The sequence below is a fragment of the Oenanthe melanoleuca genome, chromosome 7 (genome assembly GCF_029582105.1).
Source record: "Oenanthe melanoleuca isolate GR-GAL-2019-014 chromosome 7, OMel1.0, whole genome shotgun sequence".
Classification (NCBI taxonomy): Eukaryota; Metazoa; Chordata; class Aves; order Passeriformes; family Muscicapidae; genus Oenanthe; species Oenanthe melanoleuca.
In genome coordinates this window covers 17,350,333-17,365,835 of record NC_079341.1, presented here as the reverse complement: position 1 = coordinate 17,365,835, position 15,503 = coordinate 17,350,333, and the positions used below count along the sequence as shown (strand labels likewise).

Genomic DNA, 15,503 nt, shown 5'->3' with positions numbered 1-15,503 from the left:
TCCCCCCACACCATCTGCCAATTGCAGTGTTTCAAACAGATGTAGTTTTCTGATTTTGCAAGGGAATCACGCAGTTTCCCAGGAAAAGGAAATGCCTTGCTACATACATTACTATTTTTAGTATTCATTCCAGCTGAGTTTCTGAATTGTTAAAACTAAAAGATAAACAAACAACACAAATTAAGACAGAAATCTAGAAAGGAACAATAAAATATATGTAACACGGTTAACCTTACATATCAGCTTGTTTTCATTAATTGTATTTAAATTAAGAAGTTAGAAAAAAAAGTAAAAATATTGCACTCCCATTTATCTTAAAAAATAAGGTTTATCTGCTAAATGTTTTGTAGGCACGGGTGTTTTATTCAACATCACTGTAAGACAAAAAACACGCATTGCAGCTGCAGCAGCCATCTCCCTAATCAAGAGCATGCAGCACTGACACGAAGTTCATTTACACTAGCTTACTAAATTTTTGCAATTGTTGTATTTTCCACTAATAGACTACCTAGATGTGTAACTGCAATCATGTAAATATCACAGCATTAACTGTAATTAACATCTTCCCAGTGAATTTACATTCACTAGTACGTAGCTTTAGCTCAGCAGAGCAGTAGCTTCAGATGCCAAAAAACGGTCATTGAAACAGATTATCAAAAAGCAACCAGTATAATTCAGTATTTCCCATGAAGAGAATACTGCATCACCTTCAGACTACAACCTGAGCTCAGTTTCATAAACTCTTCCCAAACCCTGCAAAACATCTACTCCAGAAACATGGCATGGCCATATAGTCAGTCCAGTAAGCAAGCAAGATTAGATCCACTTGGCTGAAAGGGAAGGAAGAAATCCACTCTCAGAAGTCTTATGTCTTCCACAATAAAAGAACCTTCCTTAGAAGCTCTGCTTCCTGAGTCGTGCATAAAGGTTAATAAACTCCTTGTGACTGTCACACAGATACCAGTAGGCAACAACTGGACACAGAAAGACAACAAGGGTCACACTTACAGTATGTTTTCCATGAACTTTACAGAAAAAAATCTGCAAAACAGACAACGAAAACCATCAAAATGGTCTTATTCTACCACTATCAGAAAAAGGTGGCCAAGTTCTGTAAGTTAATCACCCTTCTCAGCCCCCAAATCACTAAATAGGATATGCAGCAGAAGCATTTAATGAAGCATTATTCACCCTTTGGAACAAGCTCAGCCTCGTTTGTTTACTTTTCATTCCAACAGAAAAGTTAGCATCTCCAAAAATATAGTCAAATTATAATAAGATGAATTTTAAACTAATAATAAAAAGGAAGTTCATGACTGGACAAATGATAACTTGTTAGTGAGAATATTTGAGTTCTTGAGGACCAATCAAATACCAGGGCATGAAAAAAACATATGAAGTCATATACATATAATCTAGTATCAACAGTATGACTAAAATGTTAAAACATCTTTTTAACTATCAAATGGTTGAAAGAATAAAATGTGAAGAATGGCAGTAGTTCATTTTGGAGACAGTGACAACTGTATTTTCTTAATGCTTTACAACTTAATGCTCTAACAGAGCAAAAGATGATGCAAGAAGTTACTATCTACTCAAGAATGACATTTCAACAGGGATGACTAACTCCTCGCACAACAACTTATAAAGAGCTAGAAATTTGGGGAAAACTTACACTGTAACAACAGCATTGTGTGCACTGCAAGTCCTGGGCCACCAGCATTAAAATATCTCCAGAACTTCTAAAAATGATTAACTATTTTTCCAGCTTAAAAGTAACAGAATTATACTTGACAGTCTCATGGAATTTGCTCATTTTTATACAAAACTGATCACAGGAATTGTTCATCTGCTAGGAGCAGATAACAGAATTTAAAACTAGTGGTCCCTAAATTCTAGTTTATAATTGCTATTAATAAAATAATACCATAAACATATCTGTGCAAATGAAGACTACTAATATTTATGCATACTAGCTTTCTAAGAAATCAATTCTGAGTAATTCACTAAGAGAAAGAATTCGTTCTTTTGTCTTAAACTGACAGTTGACAACTGTATGAGAACATTTGGTTAATATTGTAAAAACCATAACCTCATAATTAAAAGATGATAGCCCCATTTCAAATTAGTGAGAACAATACACCCCTCTCTAAACTTCAGGAAGATAATTTTGAAAAAAACCATCAATTTACAAAGAACAAAGGAAAAGCAAAACTTATAAGCAGAAGCCAAACACCTCAGTAACAGAAAGAAAAGCAAAAGCACACTACAAAAACTATGACTAAAGAGTCAAGGGTAGAAGACAGAAATTTTTATTGTGTACATGTGTAATTATAACATTGTGTTCATCTTCTATGAGAGAGAAAAAATGTTGATATTAAAATAGAAAATACAGAACTGGTCAGCAAGTTGTTCTTGCCAAGCAGCAAAAGTAACATTTAAACACAGTTAAAATGTGGATAATAAATAATATAAGTTCACAGTTTAGAAGACTGATGAGAAAGCTAAACATGTTCATCCCTGCACTGTGTCTGGCAGGGTTTAGTCACTGAATCAAACGCATTACAGACAAAAGAAATTCTAATCTTACTATTCAGAAGCAACTGCTAGCTAGAGATTGTAAAATTATTAGTACTGAAACTGGTATTTTTAAAAGATATACATTAACAAATATACAAGTTATTGGCTCAACACAGGGGAAACAGATGAATTTCACTGTGGAAACCGTGTGAATTTCACAAGCCTTTTACCATAGCTTGTTATATATCCAGGAGGCTACCCTAACATTAATAACTTTGGATCCTGTAAGCTAATAAATGGCAAAATGCTATCTGAAAATACTTTTTTTCACTTAAAACCTTTTTCCTTCAGAACGGATACAATTAATTTGAATCAAAAAAAGTTCTGATAGAGGGCTGAATTTTTAAGAATTATTTGAATTAAATTGGTAAGACACATGGTAAATTTTCAAATATACTTAGTGCTTGAACTGCATATATATTTATTGGAGAGAAAACTAGCTACATTCTTCACACCAGAAAAATTAATCACTTTTTGAATGCAAAACATGGTTATCCATCTTCTATGAAGATGCTAATCTAGACATTATCAACACCAGCACTCCAAAAACACCAACACAGCCTGTCTAAAAGATCCTACTGTTCAGTTCCTATAACTATTACAGAACTAAAAATTTCTTGTATCATCTTAGTGCTAACACAGAAAATACCATAATCACAGAAAAACAACAACCTTCACATATTTCAAACTCTTCACAGCACAGAAGAATGTCTACTTAAGTATGATGTCAGTTGTAGAAGAATATTAATTAGTTAGAAGGCAAACACAAATTTACCATGTGCTTGCAAGAGTGCTGCAGAGTAACAAAACACAATACAAAGACCTTCACTCCAACATTCATTTCTAGTATATAGATTTGTTTGTGCCTCATGAAAAGCAGAACATTACAAAAGTAATTAAACAGTAAGATTAGGAAATCAGGAACTGCCCGGAAGGGCTTGCAACTAATTAGAATGGAAGCAACATCAACATCACTTTAAAGTTCTCATGTAATCCTGCAGTATTTGCTGGAAAGCCTCACAACACCTGCCCAGGCAGTTAAAGCAACACTGAATATCTGAGAGAGGCCCTGAAGTGTGAGTTCCGCCCTGCCTGGAGCACAGCCAGGCAGCACCACTCCCCTTGGCTCGCCGGATTCTGGAACAGCGCTCACTTTGAACGTGCCTGTTTACTGACACGCCACAAAGCCAAACATTCAAACACAACTTACAGCTCATGGAAAATTATCCAACAGCAAACAGTTTCAGCTTTCCAAATTGAGGCCTTTGTGGTGTCTGGAAAAATGTGAAGTACCCATGAATAATCATTTGAAATAGTAGCACTGAGGTAGGACTGAAGCATAGTGTACACCTTACAGTTTACTCTTACTATTTCCTGTTCAAGTAAACACCTCACTACTGCTATCCTATTCTTCCCTCTGCTTCCGAAAGCTACCTGGTTAGTTTTTCATTAGCAGTACTTCATATATTTTAAGTAAAAATTGCCTATATCTGATCTAACTCAATTCATGCTTTATCATCATAGAAGTAGCTAAGAGAAATATCTTATTTAATTTGATTTTTTAATCATTCACACCTTTACTCTCCTTCAAAAGGTTTTCAGAATGGCTGGCAACTGTTAAAGGTTGATATTATAAACAGTTACACTCAAGGTAGCAATTTCTATTACTAAGCAGTGGGACAAGCAGGCTGTGCATACTTATATCCTTGGTCCTGCAGTTCAGTATGATTTAGTCAAAATCCCCAACCAAGTCAGTTTACATAAAGACAAAGGTGCAATCTTGTTTCAGATCTACAATACAGACAAATTCAGTCAGACAATGTCATCATAATTAAACCATTTTTTTTACAAGTCTCATTCTCTACTTAATTCTCAACAAAACCAGTACAATTTATTCTTTAGTTCTGTTTTTCACTGCAGGAACTAAAATACTGCAGCCTGCAGAAGAATAAAACAGAAAATATGGTGATTATTTCAGGCAGGTTATGCTAACTACTTGAGGAGAAACATTCACTTTCAGGTATTTAATTTTGAAATCCCAGTGGGAGAAATACTGAAGACAAAGAAAAGCATCTATTGAGTTTCACAGCACTGATTTTATTTCATTTCAGATATTCAGAGTAGGAGTTCAGAGACAATCTATAATCTCTATCTGCAGAAGGAGAGCTCTCCCATGACCTGGCTGTATTCCTCCAGCGACTCAAGTTCAGGTGGCAAGGCTCTCTGACTGACAGAGACTGAAAGGCTCCAAATAAGCAGCATATGACCAGAGAAGGAAAAACTACTCAAAGTACCACATAAAAGGAAGCACCAAAAAAAAAAAACCTTAGCTTCTGAAAACTATATATGTATATAAAGAGAGTGATTCAATTAGGAACCTCTGTAAACTTCACAGGTGTCTTCACAGTTCATGCCTGGTGATCCACACACATACACATGTATTTATTTAGTATTCACCAAAACAAAAATCTTGGCCTGACCAAATCTAAACAGCAAGCAAATCACTATGGGGAAAAAAATAGCAGTGAACACAAAAATAGTCCACCTGTTTTTTAGAATCTTAAGATTCTAAAGATCCTAAGAATGAACAACAAAATAACCCTGTTATCTGATGGTACCAGACCAACTCAATTAACTAATCTTCATTAATACTGTCATTAGCAATGATCAATACCCCAGGTCTAAGAAAAAGGGTCAATTCACTATGCCAAGTCACATCAGAGGCTGATAAAGGAAACTGTCTGGAAAATAAAGAATGTGCCATACTGCATAATACTTTCCTACTAAACAAAAATGTAATAACCCTGTAAAAAACTCTGCACGATCCTCATGATCTCAAGATTACAAAATACGTACTCAGATAATGCAGGCAAGCATCTTTTTACTGATGTCCTTCTCAGTGTTCACCTTCGTTTTTGTCAGAATTAGATGGAAAGGGATAATTTATTTTTCCATCTCTCCAAAGGTAAACCCCAAAAATTTTCAGCTATTGCTGGTTCATCTTTACCTGGCTAGGTTATGTATTCTCACATGCTATGAACAGTAATCATCGCCCAAAAGACACTGAATCTTCCAGCACTTTAACTGTTGAGCTACTGAACTTGTCTCCTATCAATGTGCTTATCTTTGTTGACTTCCACCACCTCCTCAGTATTTCTTCTAACCATCCCCTATGAAACCCTCAAGTGCCTCATACTCACCTCCTTTGAAGCCTCCTGTTCCCCACAGCTATTCTGACAGAGTAAAAGAGAGCACAGGCTGGGCATACATGGCTAACATTAAGCCAAAAAGCCAAATAAAGAACAATTAACTTAAACTAAAGCTGCAGTGAGGCTGTCATCAGTGAGGCCATGAACTTGCAACTCTGATACAAGTGCTAATTTTCCACAAATCAATCAGTACTTTAAAAATACTTTTTAAAATCCCTCTCCTTCCTATCAAATCCAGGTGAAATTGGTAGGAAGTGAGAAGCTGTTGGGACTAAAAAGAGAGTGAGGACAGGCAGGTGATAACCTCACCTGATCTCTATAACCTCAACATTCTCTATCGTTTTATAGCACAAGCGAATTAAACAGTTCAGTTGGTATGTTATCTAACTGCATCTACAGAATAATTCAGTTAGAAATACACTGAGATATTAATATATAGAGTCAAGCTGGTCCAGCAGTAAGCCAAGATATAAAAAGAACTTCTTTACTTTTTTTGTTCCAGTTTAGATTTCTGCTCTACAGCCCCATGCCCTGGCACTGGACTCTCATCCAAAGACAAAATGCCAAATCAATCTACAATTGTAAAAGTTACATACCAAACACTTCCTAAAAATCAAACCAGAAGATGTATGATAAAAAAAAAAAAAAAAAAAAAAAAAAAAAAGACAAAAAAAGAAAAAAAAAAAAAAAAGACAAAGACAGCTTGAGTTGAAAGAGCTGTTTTCCAGAAAACTAAACAGCTATACCAGAATCAAAAAACACTTTGTATCACTTTTTGTGTACAACATTGTAAGTACACAAGTGAACAGTTCAAATATCAGAGGCTGTATGAAGCTGAAGCACTTCACTACAATATTGTGTTAAAACAGTATTTGAGAGTTTACACATTGATCTAGAAAATTTGTGCATCTCCTAAAAGCAGGTATTGCAGGTATTCAGTCATACAGGAAATCTAATTCAAGGGTTATCTTCATTTAGTTCTTCATTAACTTCCACAGTAAGCAGCTTTGTACTAAAAACGTTGAAGAATAGGACAGGCTGAACATCACCACCACCATTTGTGTCTAGCTATACATAAAACAGCTTTACTGTGACGTGCAAGACAAATGGCAATATTATAAAGGATTCCCATATTCTCTGAGAAGCAGCTGAAACTTGGCTGATTAGGACAACACACAAACTACAAAACTGCTTTCAGTTTCCTTATGAAATAAATCTAAGCTCAGCTGTGACAAATATAAAAGTAATGCCTTTATGAAGGTTTGGGGTTTGTTCTGTTTATTTTTTAAAACTGTTTTCTTGACTAAACCATCTCAAAATATATTATTATTATCAAAAAGATGGGAACAGACACTCCCATGCAACACAAACTAGATAACACTGATAAGTAAACAGAAGCAAACAGCAGTGGCAGCAGTACTATCTTTTCCACTTACCTGAGCTACAGAATTTCTAAGGATCATAAATCATTGCAGAAGTTAGTCACTATGCTATTAAAGGCTTTGAGGACAAAGTCTGCCACAGTCAGAGGTGAAAACATCTCAAGAAATCAATTTGAAAACAAGCATTTGTTTTACCAACAGAAAGTTTCAAAATTAGAAACGTCAAACAGCACTCAGTCATTACATTTATGTTAATTAAAGCCTTTCAAGGTAATCTCATAACAGAAAGCAAGTGAATGTCTACATTACAAAGGCAAAATGAAATACAAAGGGATGACAGAAGAATTGCATTGTGTGCAATGCTGATTGTTTACACAGTTTTCTCAGAAAACTTTAAGACAAAAGCAAATTCAGTTCCCTTGCAAATAACTTGGACTGCTGAGTATGCTTTACATTCCTTACTGCCTTCATATGTGGCAACACATACCCAAGCTGTGAAGTTCTGCTAATAACTGTACTCTCTAAACTACTCCAGGAGAAATAAGAACCGAGATAAAATGTTTCCCAGGGCCTGGAAAGATCAAACAGCAGCAGGATTTAAAGAGTCTGCACCCACAGCAAGTAAAAAATCCCATATATCATTTATCAACAGCTTCTACAGAATTTGAAACACTTCTTTTAAAAGTCTCATCTTGCTTGCTTTCATAGCCACAGGGCAACACAAAATGACAGATTATTTGTGTAATTAGGTTCCATCTTTCCTGAAATTATCAGATCAAATTATGCTCTCAAGCCCTGTTACAGATGTCAACAATTATGGACCTCCATCACAGGTCAGATGCAGTGCTAACAGTGTTAGAGCTACTTTATACACCCCCTGGGAGCTCCACAGTCTCCTTCTTTGAGCAAAAGACCTTGCCAATATTACAACTGACTAGAAGCCTTGAAACAGAAAAAATAATCAAGTTCTCTTTGTCGCAGCAGTATAAATGCTATTTTTAAGGTGCCTTTAAGTTCTATCCATTAACTACACACATATCCAACCTCCCTTTCGTCAAAGCTCCATCACTGCAGAATGCTGAAGTTCTAAGAATATGCTTTTTCTTGCCCAATACATTCTGAACATCCTGACTTCTTCAACTGCACCAGATACCTGCTAAACAGCAACTGTAAGAGACACAGATGGTTTCTTTGTAATCACTAGAGAGGTGCAGAATGAAAACAGCAAAACTCCAAGCCTGTCCTCTCTCAGGGGCATCTATGAGGATAGGAATCACAGACCTTCTCTAGTGGCTATGAATATCTGAAAATGGCACTCACATTTTAGTCAACTTATCAGCCTAAATAAAGCTGAAAAAAAGAAGTTACTAGCGTGCATTTCTAACTATGGCACTGCTCTAAGCTGTGGTGGGGACCAGGAATAATCTTTTAGTACGATGGAGATTTTCTTCTCTTTCAATTTAGATGCACCAAAATGTATGAAGAAAGACATAGATTTCCTTCTGTGAGGTAAAACTGGGATTTTCTAAAAGGTTACTGAGATATTAAATATACACAACTAAAGAAAGTTCTGGGTAAGCAGAAAAAAGTTGGTATTTTTTATTTCACAGAGTACAAATCCCAAAAAAACATATAACCAGGACTTAGTCCCAGTAAGTATAGAAAACATGAAGCAAAAACGTAGACATGGGAACAGAAATCATTGCTTAGGCAAAAGGAACAAAGAGGGAAAACCTATTGAAAATGACATGCAGAAAGAGATCCCTATACTCAATGTAGGAAAGATACAGTCAATTTCACTGAAAGGGGATAAAGGACGGCCAGTATCACAAGTTTCAATCTAAGGGCCTTAAAAAGCATCTCAATAGCCCTATTGCTATTGAGCACAGTTTATTCTGCCAATCCAAGTGGGGCATTATGGCAAGAACTGTGTTATTTTTTCATAAAAACTGCTAACAGTTGCTTCTAACCTTCGATCTCTCGGTTGTGTAAATTATAATCTGAGACAGGTTGTTTCCTGTGGCTTTCAGAGAAGCAGCTATAATTGAGCAGTGCTTGTTACCAAAAATTGAGTTTTGTCTACACAAGAGCTTCCATCACAGTTGGCACTGAGATTTCTACTAGGGTTTTCAACTATGTCTGGCATAGACACAGCAGAGAAGGCAAAAGTCTGTTAATAGCCACTGCTTCAGTAGGACATCAGCAATGATCAGTAAAACCCTGCCTACAGCAGGAAGTCACTTAACACACTTACAGTAGACTCTACACGGCATTTTGCTCAGATACTAGCGCACAAATGCATGTAGAAATGGACTGATGCCCCTCTGGCTCTCTCCCAGCCCTCACCAGACTCATTATGCAGTTTTCAATAGCAGCACTCTTCCCTTCACTGCTCCAGGTCACCACTAAAGCAACTTCAACTAGAAGAAAGCCATATAAAGTCAGCCTGTCTATGGAGAGACTACAAAAAAAACCCACATGCAACAAAACTCACATTTTGCCAAATTTTTTTGCCACAATCAAAATATCTTCTGGGGTACAGCACTGGTGTGTGTTAGCAAACTGGGAAATTACAGCTCTCTGCTGTGGGAAGTTCAAGAGTCAACAGAATTTTTGCATCCCTCTGATCAGTAAAAGTGAGTCCTGACTCTCTACGAACAAAGTGTAAAAGCTGTTTATTAAAGATGATATCTTTCATTCATGTGATGGTAGAAGAGATAGTATGCTGAGGAAAGCCTGTACAATCTCCCATTCCATTCTCATCCATGTCTCCCAATTCTCCTTCCAAAGTTTAAGAAAGACTAGAATAATTCAAGTCTGCAAGAGACTATGAGTAAACATAGTTTGAGTTCTGGAGCAACTTATTTCGTGGGTATAAATAAGTGGGGGAAGATCAGACACATAAATCTTTTTAATTTGTTAAAGTTACACTACTCCCCATTTTCCTGTCTGCCCTCTAACTTTCACTTCTGCAACTTTGTAACTCCAAAATAATCATGTAAACTCTTCTACAGCTTATTCACCAATCAGTATTAGAACCCAACAACATATATATGGTTATTATTGTTATTATTGGAGAGAATTCTAGAATCTTAAAATACAAGAACCAGTCATTTGCTATTTTCTTAAAATGAATTCCATAAACAAGTCTGAAGTTGAATATGAAAGTTTTCTGTGGGGAGGGGGATGTTGTTTTGTTTGGGGTTTTTATTTAAACTTTTGTGCCAAAACAAAAACTGGGAATAATATTTCCTAATGCAATGCCTCAATTTTAAACAAATGAAGGCAAGTATTAAAGGTCAGGTGTTTGTATCTACTCCTAAAAGATATGTGTCCTGAAAAAGTCCAGGAAGTAAAATCTCACTAGTGTACCTTCACTACACTATCTTATGAAGCAGGTGTAATTAAGGAATGACTTGTGACTAAGTAATAAATTTTCTGAAGGGGTAACTTCTCTCAAACTTAGTGTTGAATGAAAGCTGTAAACTTACACTTCTTAAATGTTTTTTGGAAATTCAAAAAAAACCCCACAAAATCCCCAAAAATTTATTTCCTGAGTATTTTTTACTGCAAAACAATTAAAAAAAACAAAAAACAAACAAACAAAAAAACCCTCAAACATACTTACTTTGATAGGAGCTGTTGAGAACTTGACTTTCCGGTCTGGCACTGGATCTTCCTCTTCAGAAAGTCCAGGAAACTCCTCATATTCACTGTCATACATATAGTGCTCCTCTCCCTCCAAAATTTCTTTGTCTTCAGGCTCTTGGTTTTCTGGTTCTGTGTCCCTGTCATCATCAAAAGCTGCGTTCTCTATTCCAAAATCACTGAAGTCCTCACTTTGCTTTTCCAATGCTTGCTCCTCTTCTTCAGTATCCTCCTCCTGCTCTAGAACACCCTGTACTTGTGTAGCTGGACCATCTCTGACAGACATCCCATCTCTTTCTTCTTCCCAACTGGTCTTGCTGCCATCCGTAAACTCTTCTACCACTTCCAAGGCATAGTCGCTTCTCTTCCCTTCCTGTACGTGACATATGAGCTTCTGATTCTCTTGATCAACGTGATCTTTCTCCAAACCCTTTTTTTCATGCCCTGAGGTTCCATCTTGTGCAACCAGCTCTGTGCTCGGCCCCTCCGTGGGAGAAACCCAGGAGCAAACAACGTTATCTGATGTCTGCTGAGCAGGCACACTGCCCATATTCCACGGGCTTCTCTCAAGTACCACTTGCTCTCTTTTGTCTTTTCCAAGCGCCTTGCTCGGCTCATCTCTGCAGATCTCAGGCACTTGGGGCAATGCACCTTTCTCCAGACATCCTTCAGCAACAGTAGGTGAATTCAAAGTCTGCTGGCCTCTCAGAGGGTCCTGATTTGGAAAACTATCATTTTTTGAAGTTTCTTTGGATTCTTCAGTATCACTGTCACCTAGAAAGCTTTCCAGCCTCCTAGAAATGGGCCCTGCATTCAGGAAGGAAGATTTGGAACCACTATTGGCATGCTGCTGCTTCAGCTCCTCATTACTTTGATTTTCAACTTTCTCCAGTGCAGCTGGAAGACTTGCTTCTGTATTAAAACTGAAGTGGTCCACCACATTGCTGCAATCAGAAGCTGAACCATGTCTCCTCTTATCTTCACTTCTTTCACATTTGCTGGGGGAATATCTGTCCACAGAGCTCCGCTGTTTTATATTTCTCTCAAACAGCTTCCTGGTCTCTGAAAATTTTTCTGCCAGGGCAACTTTGTCCAAATCTGCCTCATCGCTGCTACGGATGACCTTGTCAGCAGCAGAAGACGTGGACAATGAATCCACAGGACCGCCACTGGGGCTGGTATTAAGAAGATTATTTTTTTGGACAATGAGAAACGACGGACTACCTGGAGAAGATCCATACTCTGCTGCTGTGGCCCGGCTGATTAATTTGGTATCAGCAGGTGGACTGCTTTCACAAGAGGTTGTGGAGGAAGAGCTTCCCATTTGCAGAAACATACTTTTGATCTTGTGTACTCTGTTGCCATAAGTGGCAGCTCTGCCTCGACTGTGTGGGTCACTTCCCCCTCCATTGGAAGAGGTGCTCAGCTTCTGATGCAAGCCTGTTTTGTTGGAAGCGTTATCAGGATTGTTTACACCATCGAAAGAGCATTTGATAGCATGGAAATCAGATTTGTAAGCATTTCGGTGTGGAGAAGCACTTCTTAAAGTCCTTTCCCCCTTGCCTTCGGTTTTCATCATTGTTGAAGAGAAAGCTCCCTCCACTCCTTAGGAAGAATGGGAAAAACGACTCTCTAGCACAAAGCTTCCACCCTCCAACACCAGGCAGTGTATATCCCACAGCAGATCCCCAAAGCAGCCTTTCACTCAGTCAGCCTCCCCGCCCGCATTGAAATGGAACACAGGGGACTCTACGTGGAGAGAAAGAAATCAAAGCGCGTGAATGGCCACATCGGGTGTTATCCCCAGCGCGGATCGCGGTATCCGGAAAGCCATCTGCAGAGAGACAGAGAGTTTCCATTAACTCGGGGCCTCGCCGGCGTGTGACACGAATCCGAATGTCGGGGTGGGGATCGCAGCCCAAGACCTCCCTGCGGGATAAAGCCCATTGTGTCGGCCGGGACGCGCGGACCCAGCTGCTCCCCGGGCACCGACCTGCCGGCTCTGGCGGGGGATGCGGCGGCGGGCGGCCCCCCCTCCGCCTCCGGCTGCCGCCCCTCCGCCAAGGGCCGTCCCGGCTGGGCCAGGCCGGCTCGGGCGGGGAGGGCAGCGCCGGCCCTTCGTGCCGCCCGGGGGAGGCCGGGCCCAGGCCGGACCCCGCGCACGCACCGCGGCGGGGCGGGACGGAGGGGCCCCGCTGCCCGCGCCGCCAGGAACGGGGAAAGCCGCAAGTTTCGGCCCCAAGTTGGGGCTTCCCCGCGGCGGCGCTTCTGCGCTGAGGGGCCTGCGGGGCGCGCGGCGGAGCCACCCCGGTACCTCGCCCCAAACTTTCCGAGCCAGCCTACCTGGGGGCGGGGGTCCTGCCGCCTCCTTCCCCTCAGCGTTCCCGGCCGCCCAGCGGCCGCACGCACCACGCCATCATTATCCGCCGCCACAGCCGCCCGCCTTTCCTCCCTCCCTGCCTCCCTCCCACCCCCCCGCCCTGCCGCCGCCGCCGCCCCGCGCTCCTCACTCCACCTTCCTCCCGCCCCCGCGGCGCGTTCGGAACCGCCGCTCGCCCGCCCGCGCCGCTCCCCGGCCTCACGCTGCTGCGCGCCCTCCTCCGCGCTGTGTCTCGGGCCCGCCCGCGCGCGCTCCCTCGCTCGCTCGCACACAAAGAGAGGGAGCGGCGGGCGCGCCCCTGCTCCTCTCTCCCAGCGCCACGGAAGAGAGGGGCTGGGGGTGGCGGGCGCGACCGGCCCGAGGAAGCGCCTCCCGCTCCGGGATATACCACGCCATCGTGGGATACGGGTTTCGGGTGATACCATGTCAGCGAAGCGAGCGGGCGCGGGGCAGCGCCGGCGGGTGCGGAGCGCTCAGCGGCCCCTCCGCCGGGGAGCTGGAGGCGGCGGGGCGGGGGAGCGCCGAGCGGCTGTGATGCTGCGCGCCGCTGCCAAAGCCCGGCCGGCACCGCGGCGCGGGCACCGCCAGCCCCGGCCCCGGCTCCACCGCGAAGCACCGCGGTTCCCGGGAGGAAAAAGTGGCGATAGCCGCCACGACCGAGGCTCGGACAGCTGAAAGTAGCAACAGTGCCAAACATTCCTTTTCCCCCCCCTCTTCCTTTCGTAAATCTGGTTGTTTATAGCCTCTCCCGAGCAGGTAGGTATCGGAGCACAGGAGGATCCCCAGCCGAGGCAGCCCCCGGCCCGGCCCGCGGCGCCCAGCGCGTCCCGGGACACCCTGATGGGTCCGCACAGGACCGGGGCTGAGCCCGCTCGGTTCCCTCCACGCTCCCTGGGCTGGGAGTCACTGCAGCTCCCCAAGACTGGGACAGTCATGATCGTCATCGATAGCCCTAGGCAGTAATAACCTCAATTTTGCAGGCAGTGTTCCATACATTCAGTTCTCTCTGTTTGTTAGTCCAAATAAGAACACGCTACAACCTATTTTTCCATCTAAGACAGAATTTGGATGACTGTTTAATTTCGACTGCAGTTCCTTCCATATATAAAGCTCACACAAAATTTTTAGAAGAGCACAGAATAGTTACTGGTAACTGGCAACTGTTGTTGGCATCTGGCACCAAATTGTGTAACAGTTATTTAGAAGTCTAAGTAGTTAACTAGTTGAAAAAAATAGCTTCACTGGTTTATTACTCAAGTCTATGATGAAATTTATACATTCTCCCGGACATCCCAATTGACTCTGGCTTAACTTGGAGTCACAAGCTTGATCTAACATCTTTGTTACGATATTTCACATCTTGATCTAAAATCTATGATACAGTTTCAAATTAGCCTTAATCATGATTTTACAATAAAGTAAAATCTTACTATTGATATAACAGTCTTTCTAAAACAGAGACAACATTGTTCAGACCTTCTGTGTTTTCAAACATTGCAGGGGCAGTGGAATTTCACCAAGATATGCCATTAGCAGTCTTATATATGTTTGGTAACACCATTTTGAATAAAATTTAAATACAGATAGTTTCACTGTAAGAGCAACAAATGTTTCGTATTTTGAATATGTAGGCCTTATTAAGAATGCATAAAGTTGATCTGCATGCTACTGAGATGGTCCTTCATAAAGCATTTGTAGGTTGGGTTGAAATTGCAAGGCTTAACTACCATCTTTCAATAAATAGCCTAGAAGAAGCTACTAAGAAAATGGCTTTTTCACAAACCCAAGATATGAAGGTTGCTCAGCAATTTAAGCACTGCAGGCAGAGAACATTCTGCAAAGGGAACCTGGTATATAGGAGACCATAGTTCAGAGTTCAGGAACAACATAAAAACAAAGCCCAAAGCAGCTCTAAATCACGCTCAGGAAAGGCAGTGGCCTTTGTACTGGGTGCTGGCTTAAAGAGGCTGGAGCAGGAAGATACTCTTGTGTTTTGAACTCTCCCATTAATGAGAAAGCAGGAATTGTAATTAGAGATCCTGAGAACAGATTTAATTGCATCAAAGGACTACTATTTCTTTATGATTTCCCATCCTAACTAGGAAAACATACAGGTTATTTTGCCTAGCTGTTCTGCTTAGGAAGGACAATATTTATCTAAGTCAATTTTCTGGGTTTTCTAGTGAGAAAGACTCTGAATTGCATTCAAGATGAGTGCAATGTGAATATGAAAGAGATAGTACATTTGTTTACTGAAACTATTATTAAAAAAATGGGAAGGTTTCAAGATAAAGGCCTCTAGAT

General features: G+C 40.9%; 1 protein-coding gene across 3 annotated transcripts in view; it reads right to left on the bottom strand.

The window, feature by feature from the left end:
• LOC130255666 (neurabin-1-like) overlaps nt 1–13,432 on the bottom strand; it is a 38,314-nt gene extending 24,882 nt beyond the window's left edge. For 2 of the 3 annotated variants that reach the window (XM_056496614.1, XM_056496617.1), the window contains exons 1-2: nt 13,163–13,305; nt 10,800–12,653 (exon numbers count right to left, since the gene is read on the bottom strand). In XM_056496614.1, the coding sequence (XP_056352589.1) occupies nt 10,800–12,398 (1,599 nt within the window). In that variant the 5' untranslated portion in view covers nt 12,399–12,653; nt 13,163–13,305. Of the gene's footprint in view, nt 1–10,799; nt 12,654–13,162; nt 13,306–13,334 lie in introns of those variants that run through there. The other variant, XM_056496615.1, reaches the window with a different exon arrangement.
• Between the last annotated feature and the right edge of the window lie 2,071 nt (nt 13,433–15,503).